The sequence below is a fragment of the Mytilus edulis genome, chromosome 4, assembly GCF_963676685.1.
Source record: "Mytilus edulis chromosome 4, xbMytEdul2.2, whole genome shotgun sequence".
Classification (NCBI taxonomy): Eukaryota; Metazoa; Mollusca; class Bivalvia; order Mytilida; family Mytilidae; genus Mytilus; species Mytilus edulis.
Window position 1 is genome coordinate 12,725,722 of NC_092347.1, and position 19,747 is coordinate 12,745,468.

The window sequence follows — 19,747 nt, forward strand, 5'->3', positions numbered from 1 at the left end:
TGCGTTCAATTTGGGTAACCGTATTCCCGTGAGCAATGGGAACAAAGTATTTATCTCAAAATCGGATAAAGCACCACACCAAAGTGATACATGTTTTATAATTTACAAGTAAAGCATGTGATAATATCACTTTTCAATAGCTGTCACGTGCAAGCTTATCACCTGTCTGTTCCTTATCTCCTTCTTTTTTTGATAAGAGGGGAGTTGTCTTCTTTGACAATAAGAAAAGAAGTCTGGCTGAATATTCGTTAAACCATTTATATTTCTGGATATCATCATCTTCACCATGTTCACATGCGTCAAATGTAGGCTTGACGAGAAACGTCCACCGTGGAAGTGGCTTTCCTTTTTCTTTGTCTCCCTTAAAAATAGAACAACGGTGATAATTTTTTTTTTACTAAGTTATAACTAAATGTACCTGTTTAAGCTGGGGTCACACATTCACGATTTTTACTGCCGTCCTTGACAGGACCATTCCCGATTAAAATTTATCAAAAGTATGATCAAGACCCTATGAATCGTGGATGTAAATTCAAACTTTAAAAATTTAATCACGACAACAATCAGATATTGTTCAGGAAGCGTCGATATTCAACCGTTTCCAAGCGAATTTATCCCGATAATCCCGTTCTAAATCCGCTTCTTATCCGATTTTTATCTTTCGCCAGGTAAAATTCGACTGCGTCCCGATTCTACCGAATGTAATCCGACAGAGATCAGATAGTGACAAGACAGTGAACCGACGCTGACGGAAGTTATCCGTTCGAACAAATTTCTCCAGATCATTCCCGTTCCACAGGACACCGTCCCGAATACACAGAACATTGTTATGAATTCGATCCGATACAGCAGAATCTGTCACGACATAGGCACGATTGTAATACGACTAGACAACATCGGCTGAGTTTCCCCGATTGTTACGGGACGCACCTAACTGTCGGGGTGCTTTGCCGAACTATTCGGACCCTTCCCGACCAGTAGGAATCTGTTACGAACTAAAACGACTGCGTTCAGACAATAATAGGACATTCCAGATAATTGAGGATACTAATCCGACTTTTTCACTTTTCGTGTCGTATTGCTGTCTGATCTCAAACGGGAGTAATAATCGGCAATGTGTGAACCCCGCATTATGGCAAATAAAAAGATTCGATACGATAAAATTGAAACTTATTCAGTACTGAATATTATCGCTATTTTACGACTATTTTACGACTTACTGACTGATAATGTTCATTCTCAGTGGAGTCGAGTGAAATGAAAACATAGTCAAGCGGTATGAAAATTATCGCTAGAAACTAAGGGGCACGTGGTGTTGCTAATGAAATTGACATGAAATTGACAACGTCGTCATAAGTAAAATACCGATAAACAGGTTATCATTGATCATCTCAACTCGATTGGTTTTCTCGCTTTCGACGTCCCGGCTCAAGCGAGAAAAAAAATCAATCTCGTTGAGATAATCAACAGTAATCTATAAGTATGCATGGTTGACATCTGCAATGTTTAGTGTCACATCGTAGGCAAAGTAGAATTTTGCTGATCAACTAATCCGATTGAATACTCAAAATATACGTGAAGTTTTTTAACACTTAAAATTGTAAAAGATTGGTTTGATTCAAAGATGAGATCGGAAAAATGCAAAATGTCTGTTTCATTTTTGTTTGTTTGACAGATTGATTTTAAAATATAGATAAATTACGAACTTACTATTCTTTTAATACAAAAAAATATATATTCCGTTAAATAGTAATTTATTTGCGTAAACAAAACGTGACATCACTTTTAAATAGTCAATAGTATAAGTATTGTATACAGTTTTATGTCGAGACACTTATTTTTCACATTGACACGTTTTATTACGTGTCACATTTTCAATAACCACCCGATAAAAAAATAGTATCATTTAATTACTTTATAAATTGTTTGATCGTGTTTATAGTCAGCTGCTACAGGTTTGATGGCGATAAACTTTTCGTTCTTAAGGGAATTTTCTTTCTTTTCAGAATCCGACCCTTCATCCATACTGTGCTCACTCATTCTAAATGCTTTGTCAATGTAAGAACTGACTCCATCCTCTCCACCCCGATAGATAATCCAGCATTCTGAAAGAATATATTATATATATGTATTCTTAGTTGTATCTTGTTTTATTTAATAATGTGCTGTCTGCATTATGATATATAAAAACTTATAACGTTTATAAAACAGATAAATATTGTCTTTATCAGAATAGAAGTCAATATTATTCATCATGATTTATTTTTTCTATTTTATACTTTATTTACAATGTTTGCATTAAAAGCTATGTCTGAATAAAAAAAAATATGATTTATAATCTGCGGTCTTTAATATCCCAGTCCCACTACGATGTGTGAAAAAAATGCAAATTTTGATGATCGTAGTGCGATCGTGTAGATCGCAGTAAGGTCGTATCACGGTCGTGGTGAGGTCTTCAAGATCGTGAAGAGCGTTGCCAACTTTGAACATGTTCAAAACAATCGTGGTGCGGTCGTTGCGCAATCAGGTCGTAGTAGAAGCGTAATGAGAGCGCACTAAGATCGTAGTAAGATCGCAAAGGTCGCTGTACAATCGTAGCGAGAGCGCAGCGAAAGCGTGATTCTATTCGGCGACACTGCTTTACGATCGCACAGCGACGTTATCACAACCTCACTACGACCATCACGTTCTCACTGTGACCCAACTACGCTTCCACTACGACTATAACACGCTGTTCACGACTATAGTACGATTCTAGCACGACCTTGCCGTCCACATCACGCTCTTCTTACGACCTGACTACGTTCACACTAGGACCATCATTCTAATTGTCATTTTCACATAAAATATATAAAAAAGCTCCCTAGATTTTGTTTGTTTGAATGTAATTATCAATTTGCTCTAACGGCTCAATCATGCTTTCCGTTTTTATATAGATAAGACCGTTGGTTTTCCCGTTTAAATGGTTTAACACTAGTAATATTTGGGTCCTTTATAGCGTGCTGATTGATGTGAGCCAAGGCTCCGTGTTGAAGGCCGTATCTTGGCCTATAATGGTTTACTTTTATAAATTGTTACCTGGATGGAGAGTTGTCTCATTGGCACTCATACCACATCTTCCTATATGTATTGATACATTTATGTCATCTCTGCTATCATTTACTAAAAAATCGTCATTGAGGTTTATGGACCAGCAATAGCTTGTAATTTAGGTGGGATTGGTCGGTCCGACATCTCTGCTTGATCAGGATTCGTTACTTTGCTCCCTCTGCCTCTACATCAACTCCTACTACCATGCTCACGTGTTCTGGTAGAATTTGTTGGCATGACTGCATTGTTTCCGAGAAATCTACGATTTAATCAGAAATAGAAGGAATTGAACTGTATTGATATGGAACACGATGTTGACGTTATTGCTATGAACGTAGTATAATCGTGGTAAGAACGTGTTATAATCGCAGTAAGATCGTGTTGCAATCGGATAACTCGTGGTATGGTCGTAGTGAGAACGTGAAGAGCGTAGAAAGATCTTGATAATCGTAGTGAGGTCGCAGAATAAGCGCGGTGAGAACGTGGTATAATCGTAGCGGGATCTTTGTAGAAGCGTAGAGAGGACGTACATGTAGTAGCATCGTGAAAGCAACGAAAATTTACATTTTCAAGCTGCTCATACCGCGACCTTACCACGATCTATATTTATTTTAGATCGCGGTGAGCGTGGTGCGATCGTGGTCTAGTGGGACTGGGGCTTAAACAATACAGTCATGCCACCAAAATCTACCAGAACACGTGGGCATGGTGGTAGGAGTTCATGTAGAGGCGGCAGAGGGAGCATAGTAACGAATCCTGATCAAGCAGAGATGTCGGACAGATCAATCCAACCTAAATTACAACCTATTGCTGGTCAATAAAGCTCAATGACGATATTTTAGTGAACGATAGCAGAGATGACATAGATGTATCAATATATATAGGAAGATGTGGTATGAGTGCCAATGAGACAACTCTCCATCCAAGTAACAATTTATTAAAGTAAACCATTAAAGGCCAAGGTACGGCCTTCAACACGGAGCCTTGGCTCACATTAACCAGCACGCTATAAAGGACCCAAAATATTACTAGTGTTAAAACATTTAAACGGGAAAACCAACGGTCTAATCTATATAAAAACGAGAAGCATGGTTGAGCCGTTAGAGCAAATGGATAATTACATTCAAACAAACAAAATCAAGGGAGCTTTTTTATATAGTTTATGTGTAAATGACAATGCGAATGATGGTCGTAGTGTTAACGTAGTCAGGTCGTAAGAAGAGCGTGATGAGGACGACAAGGGCGTGCTAGAATCGTACTATGGTCATGAACAGCGTGGTATAGTCGTAGTGGAAGCGTAGTGAGGTCGTGATAACGTCGCTCTGTGATCGTAGCGCAGTCTCTCCGAAAAGAATCACACTTTCGCTACGCTCTCGCTACGATTGTACAGCGACCTTTGCGATCTTACTACGATCTTAGTGCGCTCCCACTACGCTTCTACTACGACCTGATTTCTCCACGACTGCACCACGATTGTTTTGAACTTGTTCAAAGTTGGCCACGCTCTTCACGATCTTGAAGACCTCACCACGACCGTGATACGACCTTACTGCGATCTACACGATCGCACTACGATCATCAAAATTTGCATTTTTTTCACAGATCGTAGTGCGATCGTGGCCTAGTGGGACTTGGGTATTATACATCAAATAAATGACTGCATAATATGAGCTTTTATTTACTATTGCCAAGTGTGTTTTAACGCAAAATATTATTCATTGTTCGATATACCAAATATGTTTAAAAGTACGAACTGTTTGCACCATTCACTGTATCTATGAGTCCCGATGTAAATTTTGCTGTGTTCCAGGGTCGAGGAACAAAACTGTCTGAATCTCCAACTACAGCCAAAACAAGTCCTGGATATGAAGGAAGTTCAGTCTGTTTTCCTTCATTATCTATGAGTTTAACTGTATTGCAAATGATATGGTTCTGTTTTTCCTGATTACACAGTTGTTCATTTCCATCTGCGTTTATACATACACGCTGTGGTTCATCTTCATACGGGTACGGAAGTGGAACACCAGTGCTGTCTACATTTGGAACATCGTTGTTCCTCTTCTTAGCTTCTAAAGTGACTTTAACACCAACAATAATAGGTCTACAAACAGAGTATTCAAAAGTATATATAAAAGTCCCCGCCTGGCGTTTTAAGCATCTGTAGCAATTGTTGTCCTATTAAGTATTTTAACAAAGCAGAACAGTCCAATGACTAAATGCTGGTATTTGTGTGCACGAAAGGTATGATGATGAAAGACCGATCATCACAGTAACTACTTGCAGCTACGATTTATTAACGGAACTTTCTATGATATGGTGTTTAAGGATGTTTGCTCCTCCACTTTTTGGACTTTTTGACAGATTTTCGGAATCCTCTGGTTTTATCCATGTATTGTTATTAAAAAAAAAATGCCCACTAACCCCTACTTTTCTTTTTATAATTTTATTACATAAAGTTAAAAAAGCCATATTTCAAAATTTTATAAAATTCTAGTTATTTTTTCATAGTATTTGAAAGAAATAAGGTGCAAAGATAAATATATGAAAATCCAGAGAGAAAAATTTCCCGCCAAATTTTCAATGGCTTATATCTTGAAAACGAGTACACAGACCCTCCATTTTTTTCTTCTTTTTTAATTTCTTTATTTATATACTTTCAATTCATTATAGTCTTTCAAAAAGTTTGTTATTTTTTAACAGAGTAGCAAACATCCTTAAGTGTGACATTACACGTATAAGCACTTAATCGTAGCACAGTAAAAAGAAAATTGGTACGTGATTATATCAAACATTATTTGAATGGAAACTTTAGCCTTGGAGAAATGGCACTTGTTTTTAGTTGTAATTAGTTTTCAACTAGCATTAATAGCTGTATTCTTATATAAATACTTTGTGTCTATCATTTTATTTGATGTTAGTTTTTTTTCTGTTTCTCATCGATGTATTGAGTTAAAACATTTGCGATTGATTCTGATTTTTACAGTGTGTAATAAGTTATGTTAGTAGTCCACTAGCTGTTCCTGGATTCAGCATTTACAAACATGTTCACTCCCTTACAGTCTGTATGTGTCTATCACAAGTCAGGAAACTAATTCAGGAGTTGGCGTTGGTTGATGTCTGTAAAATTTGTTTTTCATCAATTGTATTAGGCCATTATATTCCACGTTTGAATTGTTTAATATTTTACGTGTCCTGGCTTTTATTGTTGACATAACGGTATGAGTTATCTCATTTTTAAGGCCGTACATAAAGATATATCTACTTTGGTCATTAGGTTCCATAAGGTTAAACATATTTCAGCAGCAGATACGCAATTCGACAAATTTTATTTATTTGATAATACTACAGGTTGATATACTAAAAAAAAATCAAAATAAATGAATGAGATCATGTTTTCTGTACGTTTATAACATTATATATTAAATATTATCGGAAGTACAATGGTCGACATTGGCTTGAAGGTGAACACAATTTCTTCATCTGTAAAACAAATCCGAATTATCTAGTTGATATATTCCGCTAACTTCAATCATTCTAGAGATAATGTATTGTATAGAGGCGCTGGATTGTAAGAGTTGTTTTAGATATATACAGTACTTTAAGGTCAACCTTTTATACGGTATTTTCAAGTCTGTTTATTTAAAGTCTATTTATATCTTTTTAATCATGATAAGTTTCTTCTTTATTTTTTATTGAATAGTACGCTATTTAAATATCGTCTTTGACAGGTATAATACAAAACTTATTAAATCATTTAAAAAAGAATTTATGTAAAATAACCAGGGACGGTATTTTACATTCACAATACTTCTTGATAAGACTTAAACCATTGAATAGAACAATAAGTACTGCTTGTATATACAAAACGTCTTATTCAAAAAGTTTTTGTACAATTTGACACATAAACAGATAATTTCTAACTTCACCAGTATAATGAGTTACCCCATTTACCCTACCTTGCTTATAATAGATTATTTAAAAGTTATGTCTCCATTATTAGAACAGTTATCTTTGTACATTCATGTTCCCTTTAGAATACTACCTATCGTTATGAAAGAGATAGTCGAATAAACTTTGACAGTGGTTGTTTATACTTCTAGTTCTTTGCTTTCCATCAATTTTATGTTGATGTCAGATTTAAAGTGCATAGTCTCTCAGATGTGTTGACAGTTTGTGAAAACTGCAGGCGATTCAGTGCTGCGCACAGTGTGCCACATATGTTGAGCACGATCTGCTAACCGTTGCTGACCATCAGAGATAATTCCAGGTTTGTTTGAAGGATCGTGTTTCTTAGTCTTTAATTTTAAAGGATTAGTTTTTGTAGACTTTGTTAGCATTTTGGTAGTTTGCTCGGGTTTTTGCCATGACGTGTCAGGTTGTCTTCCAATCATTAATCTAAATTTGCTTTTGCATTGTCTACTTCTCTGTAAAATTGATATGGTATAAAGACATGTCGAATGTTAACGTCCGTTCTCTGTGTTTATATGAGATTTCTCTTTCAATAATAAATTCAATTCTATTCATACGTAAAACAAAGTTCCAAAATACTTACTCCATATTTTCCTTATCAAAATCTATGTCGGTAAAGTTGATCTCGATCAGGTTTGTTAAGTCCTCGGAAACGCTGTTTGTCTTCCTGTAAAAATAAATGTTATGGTAATGGTTTATCATAAAAGTCGGTTCAATACACTCTTACCTTCTATTTTGTGGTTCAAATCATAAAAAACGAGACACATCTCTGACCTTTTGTCGAAACAACACCTTCTATATTTTATATTGACAGAAAGAGGAAAACACGTATAAATTACTAAAGTTAATTAAAGATTGTATACATAAAATCGTCAGTATTTGCTGTTTGCTGTTCCATACAAAATTGACCTCAATTTGATTTTTCCGTAGCCAATATAAACTTAATTTACCAGTTTCTCAAATGCAACATGGAACCTGCGTTTGATATTTAGCACGTGTTCATTTACCAAAATCTGCTTCACTTTGACATTTTTATTCAAAGATTTTGATAAGCTTGTATAAACATTTCCTCGTGTCCACTTTCTTCTAAGTTTTTACTTTATTATTATTTATTATTCTGAGCTTTACTGTGGTTAATTAGCTGTACCTTATAAATGTTTGAAAAAAACCACACATTCTTTTTCATCAAATGATTATAATATTATTATGTAAGCATACATTTTGATACTCAGAAGTTTTATATGCCAACAAGACATATTAAAAGAGGGACGAACGATACAAGAGGGACAGTCAAACTCATAAATCAAAAATAACCTGACAACGCCTGGCTAAAAATGAAAGAAGACAAACAGACAAACAATAGGACACCTGACACAACATAAATCATATAAATTTATAATCGATTATACTAAATTACTTTCCTGGATATATCTGTTCAATAATTTTGTAAACAAAATTATACAAAATTATGTTTGAAAGTATTCAAAATATTGAATTACTTTCATTAAAGTATGATATATCAGATCTGTTTTGTCAGTTTGTCAATACAAATCTATTTAAATGTTTTAAGAATCTATTTAGCTTTTATTTTGAAACATTAAATTAATCCACCATTTTCTACATTTGAAAATGCCTGTACCAAGTCAGGAATATGACAGTTTTTGTCCATTCGTTTTTGATGCGATTTGTTATTTGATTTTGCCATGTGATTATGGACTTTCCCAATTGATCTTCCTCTAAGTTCAGTATTTTTGTGATTTTACTTTTTAATAACAAAACACTGCAAATTGTCAGTGACAGGCAATTAAAGAAGAACGAAAAAAAAATTGTTTTGCATATTATCTTTTTTTCAAATATCACATTATTGTGGCGGAATAATTCTAGTACAAGAATTGAAAAACTACCGCTACCGCTTATTAATGTCTAATTATTAATTGAGATTTAGGAGATAACAATACAGTTACAGTTATAATGCAACATATTAAAATAAATGACATTCAATAAATAATTTGACTTGAACATGGCATAAATGAAAAAGTCCGCGAAACTGTTGCATCGTCTTTAGCATCTAAACAATGGGACGTGAAATGTATATTTTGTATGTCAAACATGAATACTAAACGTATTTTTACTTTGCATATGCTTCAGAATGGTTTCGGTACAGACAAAAAGAATAGTTTGAGGCTCAAAATTTGACTATCTTGTTTATTTTTTGAGAAATTACATACCTAAAAAAAATCGGATTTCAAAATGGTGGCTTTCTTAGTAACGGACTGGTAGAACGTGGAGTCCAACCCCTCAAAATATTTGTCAACGTCCTATAAAATTATCGTTACAAACTAATTGCATTAGCATATAGAATACAAGTTTGGAATCATTATAATATTTATAAACGTTATAATGTTAGTATAGTATTGCACAAGTTTGAAGGTAAAAACTGGGCATGTTTCATATTGGACCCAATACAATTCATTTCACTAACTTATTTCTCGAACAAAATCTGTCAAGTGGTTCTCAGCATTGCATATGATTGCATTATTTGTTATCTTTTTCTTAATGAAAAAACAAATACTTTATAAAATTCCCGAGGGTTCTTCTGAATGTAGCAACACTTCAGTAAACAGTTTTTCGATAAAGTCACGCCAATAATTATAATATACTTAAAATTTTTAAAATTCTTATAATTTTGATATAATTAAAAGTAAAATCACAAAAATACTGAACTCTGAGGAAAAATCAAAACGGAAAGTCCCTCATCAAATGGCAAAATCACTAGCTCAAACACATCAAACGACAGCTTCACAACTGTCATATTCCTGACTTTGTACAGGCATTTTCGTATGTAGAAAATGGTGGATTGAACCTGGTTTTATAGCTAACTAAACCTCTCACTTGTATGACTTTCGCATCAAATTCCTTTATAATGACAACGATGTGTGAACTAAACAAACAGACATAAAAGGTAAAATGTCAAAAATACAGCAGTCAATAATGTGTTATAACCTTATTCGATACAAAAATCAAACAAATTTGCATGTCTTTTTACTGACTTTCAGTAATACATACGAGTGTGTAATGCAGTTAGTAACACCTATCAACAGAATATGTGAACGATTGCGTTCATTGTAATGGAATGGAAATCACGACAGTGATAAAAACGTGCTGTATACGATGATATTACAATTATATGTTGTATATGCAATCGAAATCACATGTCCTACTGCACCTACCAAACAGACAGCCAATGATAAGAATTTGTTTAGGAAAAAAAGAACGCCCTCAGGGAAAGTTGAATTCTTGGGATTAAGCGTTCTAGAGTACGGTAAATCAAGAAAAACGCTACCGACGTTCGTATTCTAAAAGAGTTAAAGGGATACAGTGTAGCTAATGTCATGGAAAATTCAACATCTGAGCTAAATTGTCTACTTCTATAATTTCAAATGACATAAATATCAATAACCTGCAAACAGTTGCAATATATATTTCTTAGTTTTCTATTTTGATGTTTAAACTATTTGAAGCGCTCGAACCTGCAACCAAAATCGATTGTTATTTATAACAGGTTCAAAGCGTATCTTTGTTTGCTATGTACATATGAACGAATGCATTATTTCTTTTGTGATAATTTACAATGGGCATGTTGTTTAAATGTCAGCCTAGGCCTGTTATCAATATTTTCGTAAATTTGTAATATGATTTTCTTTACAAATTAAAAAGTTGACATAATAAAGCTGCATGTGTTTACGACAAGATATCGAAATTGTATAAATATATTATGGAGATGTAGCATGCTTGCCAATGGTGCAGCTATCCTCCAGAGTTTTCCTGGCGAAATATAAGCAGTTCTTTGTCACTTTACGGCCTACAAAAATGTGTAAAACCCATACCAAGACTGTCTTTACATTATCACTTAGCCTTAATTTATATACTAGATGTTTGAAGCCTCGGTCAAATTTGTTACTCACAAGTTAAATAAATTTGCAAATACTGTTATATAGGAACACATGTGGCTATACGTTATTTGATATATCAAATCGGAGAAAATTACATTAACAGTACAATTAAACAATAAAATGTATTGAAAAAATATCAAAGTGTCTAGAAATATAGTATACAAAAACCTCATCCAAACATTGTTTTTTTATGCATATACCTAAACTCGCGTCCGACGTACATATTTGTACGCGTGATATCTTTGATAAGTTATAATACTCTAAATTGACCTGATAAAAGTCGAATAACAAAATATTGGACTTACGTTTGTTACATTTCTCCCTGTCTGTTGCGCTCATTTAATACAACGCGGATGGATATTAAAGGTATACTAGATCAAATATATACCGTTGTATGCTAAGCAGAAGCTAAATGGTTTTCCGAAAATTAAACTGATCGATATAATGTTTTATCTTTACAAAAAATGTATACAAAAATAAGATTTAAATGTATTTTGTCAGTACATGTCTTTGTTGTGAAACCTGGTTAATAAAAAATAACTTCATGTACATTTAAACTTATTATACCCATTTATATTTTAAATGCAAAACGAAGCTTTAGATACCAATCTGATATATCATAATAGCAAATTTGTAATTTTGAAGTATAGTTAAAATAACATAAACGGTACTAATTGTTATGCAAAGCTATGTTTGTCATGCATATAAATCGAGAAAAGTTATTTTTTATTATTACTTTTTTTTTATTTTAATTTTTTTTAAATTTGTTTTGATTCATTTCAAATAAAGGCGTCAGTAGTATACGGCTGTTCAAAACTCATAAATCGATATATTTTGCTTGCACTAGCTTTCGGTAAATGAAAGTGCCTTGTGTTGTTTGTGACTTGTACATGTACCAACCTGGGGAGCATTTGATTCTGATTTTTACAGTTTGTTCTTATGTTTTTTTTGTTAAACCATTGTCTCAAATTAGGGGGAAAGTGGATCATTTACGCAGACATGTTTATCCTCGCCACATTCGTTATGTGAATGTCTCGTTTCAGGAGCGTATATTTCAATCGTGGTTCTTGTGTGCTGCCCGTCATAATGTGTTTGTCACACAACAAGTCGTTAGTGCAAGTTGGAATTCTTTTACATTTGGTCATGTCCGGGCCTTCTTTGGTTGATAATACGGTATGGGATTTGCTAATTGTGGTAGGCCGTATGATTATGTTTGGTTGCTCTTAAAAGAGGGACGAAAGATACCAGAGGGTTATTCAAAATCATAAATCGAAAATAAACTGACAACGCCATGGCTAAAAACGAAAAAGACAAACAGACAAAAAATGTTACACATGACACAACATAGAAAACTGAAGAATAAGCAACACGAAGCCCATCAAAAACTAGGTGTGATATCAGGTACACCGGTGCTCCTGAAGGGTAAGTGGATCCTGCTCCACATGTGGCACCCGTCATTATACAAATCCACGCCATTTTAACTAAGTGGAATGGTTGTCTCATTGGCAATCATACCATATACATTTGTATCCTTATTTTAACACTTATTATTTATATATGATCTCATAAAAGAGAGACGAAAGATATTCAAAGGATAATTCAAGTCTTAAGTCAACCGAACTGATAATACCATTGCATCAAAAGAAAAACAAACATAAGACAAACAAGATTCAAAACTAAGCATCGCGACTCCCTAATAAATCCGAGAGAGGATTATCTCAGTTGCTCCTTATACTAGTTAAAAATAGTATTAACATTTTGTTTCTTGAATATACTTGTTTTACTCAAATTTTACGGTTTAAACAAGGTGGATTTATTTTCATGCTGTTTTTAATACTGTGCATAATTAAAGGGTCAGCACGTCTGTGTTGACATGAATTAGCATAGATATGGTCATTATTATGGGGAATATGTAACACTTTTACATAGCTTTAAATTTTCAAATTACTATGAATGATCTACTCAATGCAAAATCTTTTTAGGAAATTCGTGTCCTCAATGCTCATCAATTTCCAATTTTATTTGGGCTTTTTAAAATGTTGATTTCCAGCGTCACTGATGCATCATTTTGCGGACAAAACACGCATCTGTTGTGATAATGTATCTATCCTGATATTTATGTTGAGTTCATATCAGTTTGGTTTATTTTTCTTTCTTAAGCATAGCACAAATCATTGAGCATCAATTGAATGATTTAGTTCTTCTAATTAATAAATCATGTTGGCATTTATTTAACATTTGCAAAGCAATGGAATCTTAATTGTAACTACATTTTTTTCGGTTCAAAACTTAAAGCAACAGTTGATCTTTATTTAAACAATTGTTTGAATTAGTTTTAATTTTGTTTATATATACAGACGAAGTAGGATTGTGTGTTATTACCTATCAATAATTGTCTTTATACACTTAATGTTTTACTTTTACCTCTTTTAATATTTCGCTTTTTTAATTTGTATTTTATGTAGTTCAAACAAAATCCCTTAGCACCAATTTAAAGGTTGTATGCCTTATACTTAATGTTAAAACGGGGAACAAGTCAGTCAGTTTGGTGATAGAAATGAAATTGTCGTGATCCGTGTGTTCTGAATTATAGTTATCAACGGTACCAGGATTATAATTCAGTACGCCAGACGCGCGTTTCGTCTACATAAGACTCATCAGTGACGTTCATATCAAAGTATTATTAAAGCCAAACAAGTTCAAAATTAAAGAGCATTGAGGGTATAAAATTTCCAAAACTTGTGCCAAATACGAGTAAGGTAAATAAAGGCAACAGTAGTATACTATTTTCAAAACTCGTAAATCTATGGACAAAAAACAAAATTGGGGTAACAAACTAAAACGCATTAAATATAAGAGAACAACCAACGACACAACATTAAAATGTAAAACACACAGAAACGAACTAAGCATTAGACAAAGTCCGATGAGAATAACACATATAATATCAAAGTAAGTACATGAGTTTGGGATAGAAAAGTACCGTGACACGTCTTATAATAATGTGAATGCACACTCAAATATAAAAGGAAACAAACGACACAAATGAGACACAACGTTAAATGTAACACACATAGAAACGAACTATAATATAACAATGGCCATATTTTTGACTTGGTACAGGACATTTTTTTTAAAGAAAAATATGGTGGGTTGATAGTTATCAAAGGTACCAGGATTATAATTTAGTACGCCAGACGCGCGTTTCGTCTACATAAGACTCATCAGTGACGCTCATATCAAGATATTTATAAAGCCAAACAATTACAAAGTTGAAGAGCATTGAGGATCCAAAATTCCAAAAAGTTGTGCCAAATACGGCTAAGGAAATCTATGCCTGGAATAAGAAAATGGGTTGAACCTGGTTATTTGGCATGTCAAACCTCCCGCTTTAATGGCAATGTTAAATATAACATTACAATGACAACACAACATAACAGGACTACAATATAAATATATAGGAGAACATATTGGACAAACAAACAATCCAAAAATAGCTAACAAAAGGCACCAGATTTAAAATTTGCGTTTTGTTTACACAAGACTTACCTGTGACGCCTAGATACAAATCAAAAGCCACAAGTACAAAGTCGAACAGCAAAAGTTCAAAAAAGCTGATCACAATACGGCCAGGGTTTTCTGCTTGGGATACGAACACAGTTTCTACGAACTAAGGTTTCATTAACTTTTCCCCTCATGCATTGTGTTATAAATTGTTTGAAGACTTGCATGTTAGATTTGTACCTTTATTGACCACAGAGAAGTGTAATTGTCTAAACTATGACATCTATTATGTACAAGATAGAAATCTATAATACTTAATACATAATTTCATTCTTTTTAACTTTTATCAAATCACTGAGGCAATAAAATGCGACCTTCGATTCTTTAAGCTTTTAAATGTTGACTCAAATCTATTTACTATGTGTCAAACTTTGGCCTAGATTAATGAGATTTATAAATGGAACATTCCGTTTATTTTGTTGTTATCTAAGTAACTTGTTTTAACCAAAATACTACTTTATGCTATAATAAACAAATTCCAGGCCGATATTTTTCTCTTAAGAAGCGTTAAGACTATTCACCATTTTCTACATTTGAAAATGTCTGTACCAAGTCAGGAATATGACAGTTTTTGTCTATTCGTTTGATGTGTTTTATCGTTTGATTTTGCCATTTGATTAGGACCTTTCCGTTTTGAATTCTTTTTTATATTGAATGATTAACGATAATGACACAATGTTTGTTGTTTTTTTCATTTAAAAGTTCCATATATGACATTGTGCAATAGGGATTGTTACTTTATATATTGGACAACTCTATCAATCCTTTTCGATACTGTCGTTAACCCGAAATGAGACAGAGAAAGATTAAGCATATCCTACGCCACATTTGCCAACCGTTGTACACGTGATGGTCATAGCACAAATATCACATGCTACACATATATTTTATAACGTTCAACACCAACCAGATCAACCATTCAAATTTGAGAAGGGAAAACTTCATATTTATCACTACGAACCCCTCGATAATGACATAAATCAAAAGCTCAAGCATTTCAATCTAATGGATAACAACTGTCATAAACCTGATTTGGTACAAGCATTTCCTGGTGTAGAAAAAGGTGGACTTAAAATTGAAAGCATGAAACACAACATCTGTAATATCGTATAAACTTGACAATACATATTCAATTAGCATGTGCTAAAATTTAAAAGTGGAAAGTTCACAATATGAAGCCGAATTCCTCTTTTTTATTTTGGTAAAAGTAAGTTTACAACCGACCCGTATTGTCAATTTTAAGATGTGATTCAAAATATGAGGTGGACTTACATTTATCCGTGGTATCTTTAATTTTAATCATTGGTCTGTGTGAGCATTACATGACGCATTTAGTAATTTGTGACTTTCTCATCGTTTGATCTTTTTATACAAGTATATAAAAGTTATGTCAAAACCATCAAGTGCTTTGTTGCGTTCATAAGTTTACTTGGTAAACAAACAAGAGTTATAAAATGTAATTGCAGGTAAACATTACGATACAAATATTCCCTAGCAATCAGGAAAGTATTATACGTATTCAAATTCTTACATTTAATTTTTGCCTATCTAAATGACCGATTAGTTAACATTAAACTTATAATAAGTAGATAAATATCAAATCCTGGATGAAAATGTGTGCTTAATGATATGTATTGTGCCTGTCCATTCGCCAAGTGTTGAGAGAATATACAATCATCATTTTTGTGGCTTTGCATCCTCTGAAAGGTCAGATGTAAAGATTCAGACATATACAAAACTTGTGACCATTTTATGCAATAACATTATGTTTCGATATGCCAGCCTTAGCTGGCACTTATGGTAGAAGCATCGTTTTGGAATAAAGAACGATAACTCTCTCTACACGACCCATCTAAAAAGTTTCGTCACTCTCGTTAAATCTCGTACGATTATTTTTTTTAATGACTGCCGAATTTAACGTTTCAACGTGAACTTGAAAAAACGGGACAGATAGGAATAATTTCTATGTGAAAAACGACATGAATTTGTATTTGTTTACAAAAACAAGAATTCAGAAATTTTGGTAACTTGTGAAGTTAATTTAAATTTTATTGTACCACGGAAATTACCGAAGTTTGGACGTCACAACATCTGACGCCATGTTTCGTCTGCTTCATTTTCCATTGTCAGTGAGGTCAAAACAAAGTTCCTTAGTAATCACAGGTACTTCATTTAAAAGTCACAAAATCATAATTAATGATAACATATTTAGCGTAAAAGTTCCGACCAGCAATGGGAACACAGAACAAACCTCTGTAAGCAATACATTTCGGGATTTTTTTATAATGGTCATGCGGCATGTGGGGTAAACTCCGGTGCACTGGTTGACCATGACTACTTATGTTCACCTGCCACATAATTCCCCACATCAAAGAACAGTGATAATGACGTTGGTTATACTGTCGAATGTGATCACGGTAAGTCATGTAAGCCCACAGACTAATTCAAAACTTTAAGTACGCACCCCACCCCCCACCCACCCCAAGAATTCACAATCTGTCTGGTTCTTTAAAAAAGTTGGTTAAAAAACTGACAATATAGGTGCAATTTGGGTACTCTCATGTTAGCAGCTTCACAGCTACATATTTATTTTCATGACTTCCTTTGGCAAACTCTCAACAAATCTTTTCACTGATTTTGTCACATAGATCACTTTATCAGATACAGTCCATGGAGATGGAAACTGTTTTGTTTTCTCTCTCAAAGTTTAATCATAAAATGAAACTTGGAGACTTGAGTCTGGCTAGTACATTCAAGTACAAACTGTATATTGTATGCTCCCATATTGTCCAAAAAAGGATTTTATGGGAAGATGGAGTTCATATGATAACGGTCTTAACCCATAATAATACCATGACTTTGATAGGTATATACATGTACAGGGCATGTTACTTGGGAGTATGTCATGTATGTGCGCTTCATCCTAAAAAATTCAAGCTGCAACAGTCACCTGTATATTTTATGCATCAGTTTAAACCTGATCAAAAACATTTTCACTCTACAGAGTACTTTATCACAATATCAGGTTCACATTTCAACCTATTTAGCAATACACACTTATGGTTATATAACATTACAGTACCAAAACTGCACTCAATAACCAAAATTGCACCTATTCAACAAAACAAACTGTGGAAATCTTACAAGTTTTCTTTCACCATGTACAGTTATTTAATTATCATCTTTTTAAAATGAGCAAATTAAATGTGTTACCAGCATCCTTTTCTTCAAAAAATAAAAGTTGAAGCATGGAATAATGTCAAATTGTTCGAAATATTTGAAGAAATAAAACTAAACATCTGTTTATATTCCAGTTTTAAGGATTTGAAATAACATGTAATGATGTATGGAATTTGGGTACTGACATCATTACAGAATCATGGATTGCTTGGAGGTCAGTTCAAACCCATTTTTTTATGACTGCATGGACTCAAAATTAAATTGGTGTAACTATATTGTAAACAAGGATAGTCTAAAAAATAAGCACAGAATAAACTTTTGTCTGGTTCATAAAAAAAAGTTGGTGAAAAAAACTGACAATATAGGTGCAATTTGGGTACTCTCATGTTAGCAACTTCATAACAGAACTACAAATTTATTTTCCTGACAAAAATAAAAAATTTACAAACCTAAAGGCAATAAAATGCTTCGCCATGCACAGCCTGATATGACCACAGATGTACAATGTATATTTAGCATATAAAAAACACCAATTTTTTTATGTCAATTTGTCATATCAAGTCAATCAATCAAGTTGAAATCAAACATATTTTAATTTGGGACCCATCAAACTTCAATATGAACTAATTTGAAAACAGGTATCAAGTGAACCCAAACATTTCTATTCAGCAGACGTCTCTAACTACATATCTCCTTAATTGCATATGATATTGATAGTATTAAGTCCTACAAGAATATTGAAAATGTGTACATTTATTTTTTTCCTAGCTTCTCTCATGTGAAAGCTGTACCTTTTTGGTCATTATTTATGTGTTGCGTCTAAATAAGAATTGTAATCCTTTATAGTGGCTGAACAGGTTAAACAATTACTTCAAAAGAAACAAAAAGAAGACAACTTGGAATAGCACCAGCCATGCTAGTATATGTATGAATAAAAACTCAGATCAGAATAGCATGGACAATATGTTAGTTATATCCTTGTGAATATATAGTGAGGAAAGTTATCAATAATTCTACAGATAATGCTGCTGCAATTTCATCAAGACTAGTGTTTTTTACATTTTCTGTTAAAATTTTCACACAATCAGTGAAACATTCAAAAAGGCTAAACTTAATTTTTATTACTGAAAGTTTTAAACAATGACAAGTGTTTTATTTAACAAATAACTCATGTGTTTCTGTGAGAAAAAAAGACATGTGTAATTTTGGGAGTTAAAGGGAAAGAAGATCCTTTTGCCTCCCACTGGCGCATGTCAATTGTGAATATACTTACCAAATATATTTTCTTTCATGATACTCATGTCGACATTATGAAGAAGTACACATCATAGGAAAAATGCACAAATTACAAATATAATAATTAAAACATCCTATTTTGTATGCATCTCCTGCCAAATCAGTATTTGTTGCATCTATACACTACAAAAGTCAAAAAGTCTGAAAAGACCAGTTTTTGTCTTGATTTGCATGAACTTTTACTCGACATTCTCCAAAAGTATGACTTGTGTATTAATTTTTCTTGACAAATTCTCATTTATATTAAATTTATATGAAATTTACTCGACATGTTCTCGACATTCTGAATATGGTCTTAAAATTTCTTGACAAATTCTTGACATTTGAATACTGTCTTGAAATTTCTCGACATATTCTCGACATTCTAATTTTTTCTCAGTATGGCTTGACATATTTTGAACCTTTTGAATTGTGTCTCAAATTTACTTGACAGTTCTGAGTTTTACAAATCATGACAAATATTCAGGATATAACTTTAATCTTTATTTCTCTTAATATTATATACCGCTGTTTCAAGTTACACTTCTTACAACAAAAATGAAAAGTGAGTGTGTTGATATAAAACAATTTAGATTGGGTTTTTAAAAAAATACAAATTTTAATTCCTAAATCTTTCTACATTCATAATATTCAATATTATTATGGTAAACAATTATTGTACAAAAATGTGGTTTATATAAATAACAAATTACGAG

General features: G+C 33.2%; 1 protein-coding gene across 4 annotated transcripts in view; it reads right to left on the reverse strand.

Moving 5' to 3' along the window:
- LOC139518985 (transient receptor potential cation channel subfamily M member 1-like) overlaps positions 1–11,490 on the reverse strand; it is a 39,050-nt gene extending 27,560 nt beyond the window's left edge. The window contains exons 1-5 of one of the 4 annotated variants that reach the window (XM_071310698.1): positions 11,318–11,490; positions 7,643–7,726; positions 4,845–5,191; positions 1,915–2,105; positions 163–361 (exon numbers count right to left, since the gene is read on the reverse strand). In XM_071310698.1, coding sequence (XP_071166799.1) covers positions 163–361; positions 1,915–2,105; positions 4,845–5,191; positions 7,643–7,647 — 742 coding nt within the window. In that variant the 5' untranslated portion in view covers positions 7,648–7,726; positions 11,318–11,490. The remainder of the gene's footprint in view (positions 1–162; positions 362–1,914; positions 2,106–4,844; positions 5,192–7,642; positions 7,727–11,317) is intronic. The other 3 variants (XM_071310697.1, XM_071310700.1, XM_071310699.1) reach the window with 3 other exon arrangements.
- Positions 11,491–19,747: the final 8,257 nt, after the last annotated feature.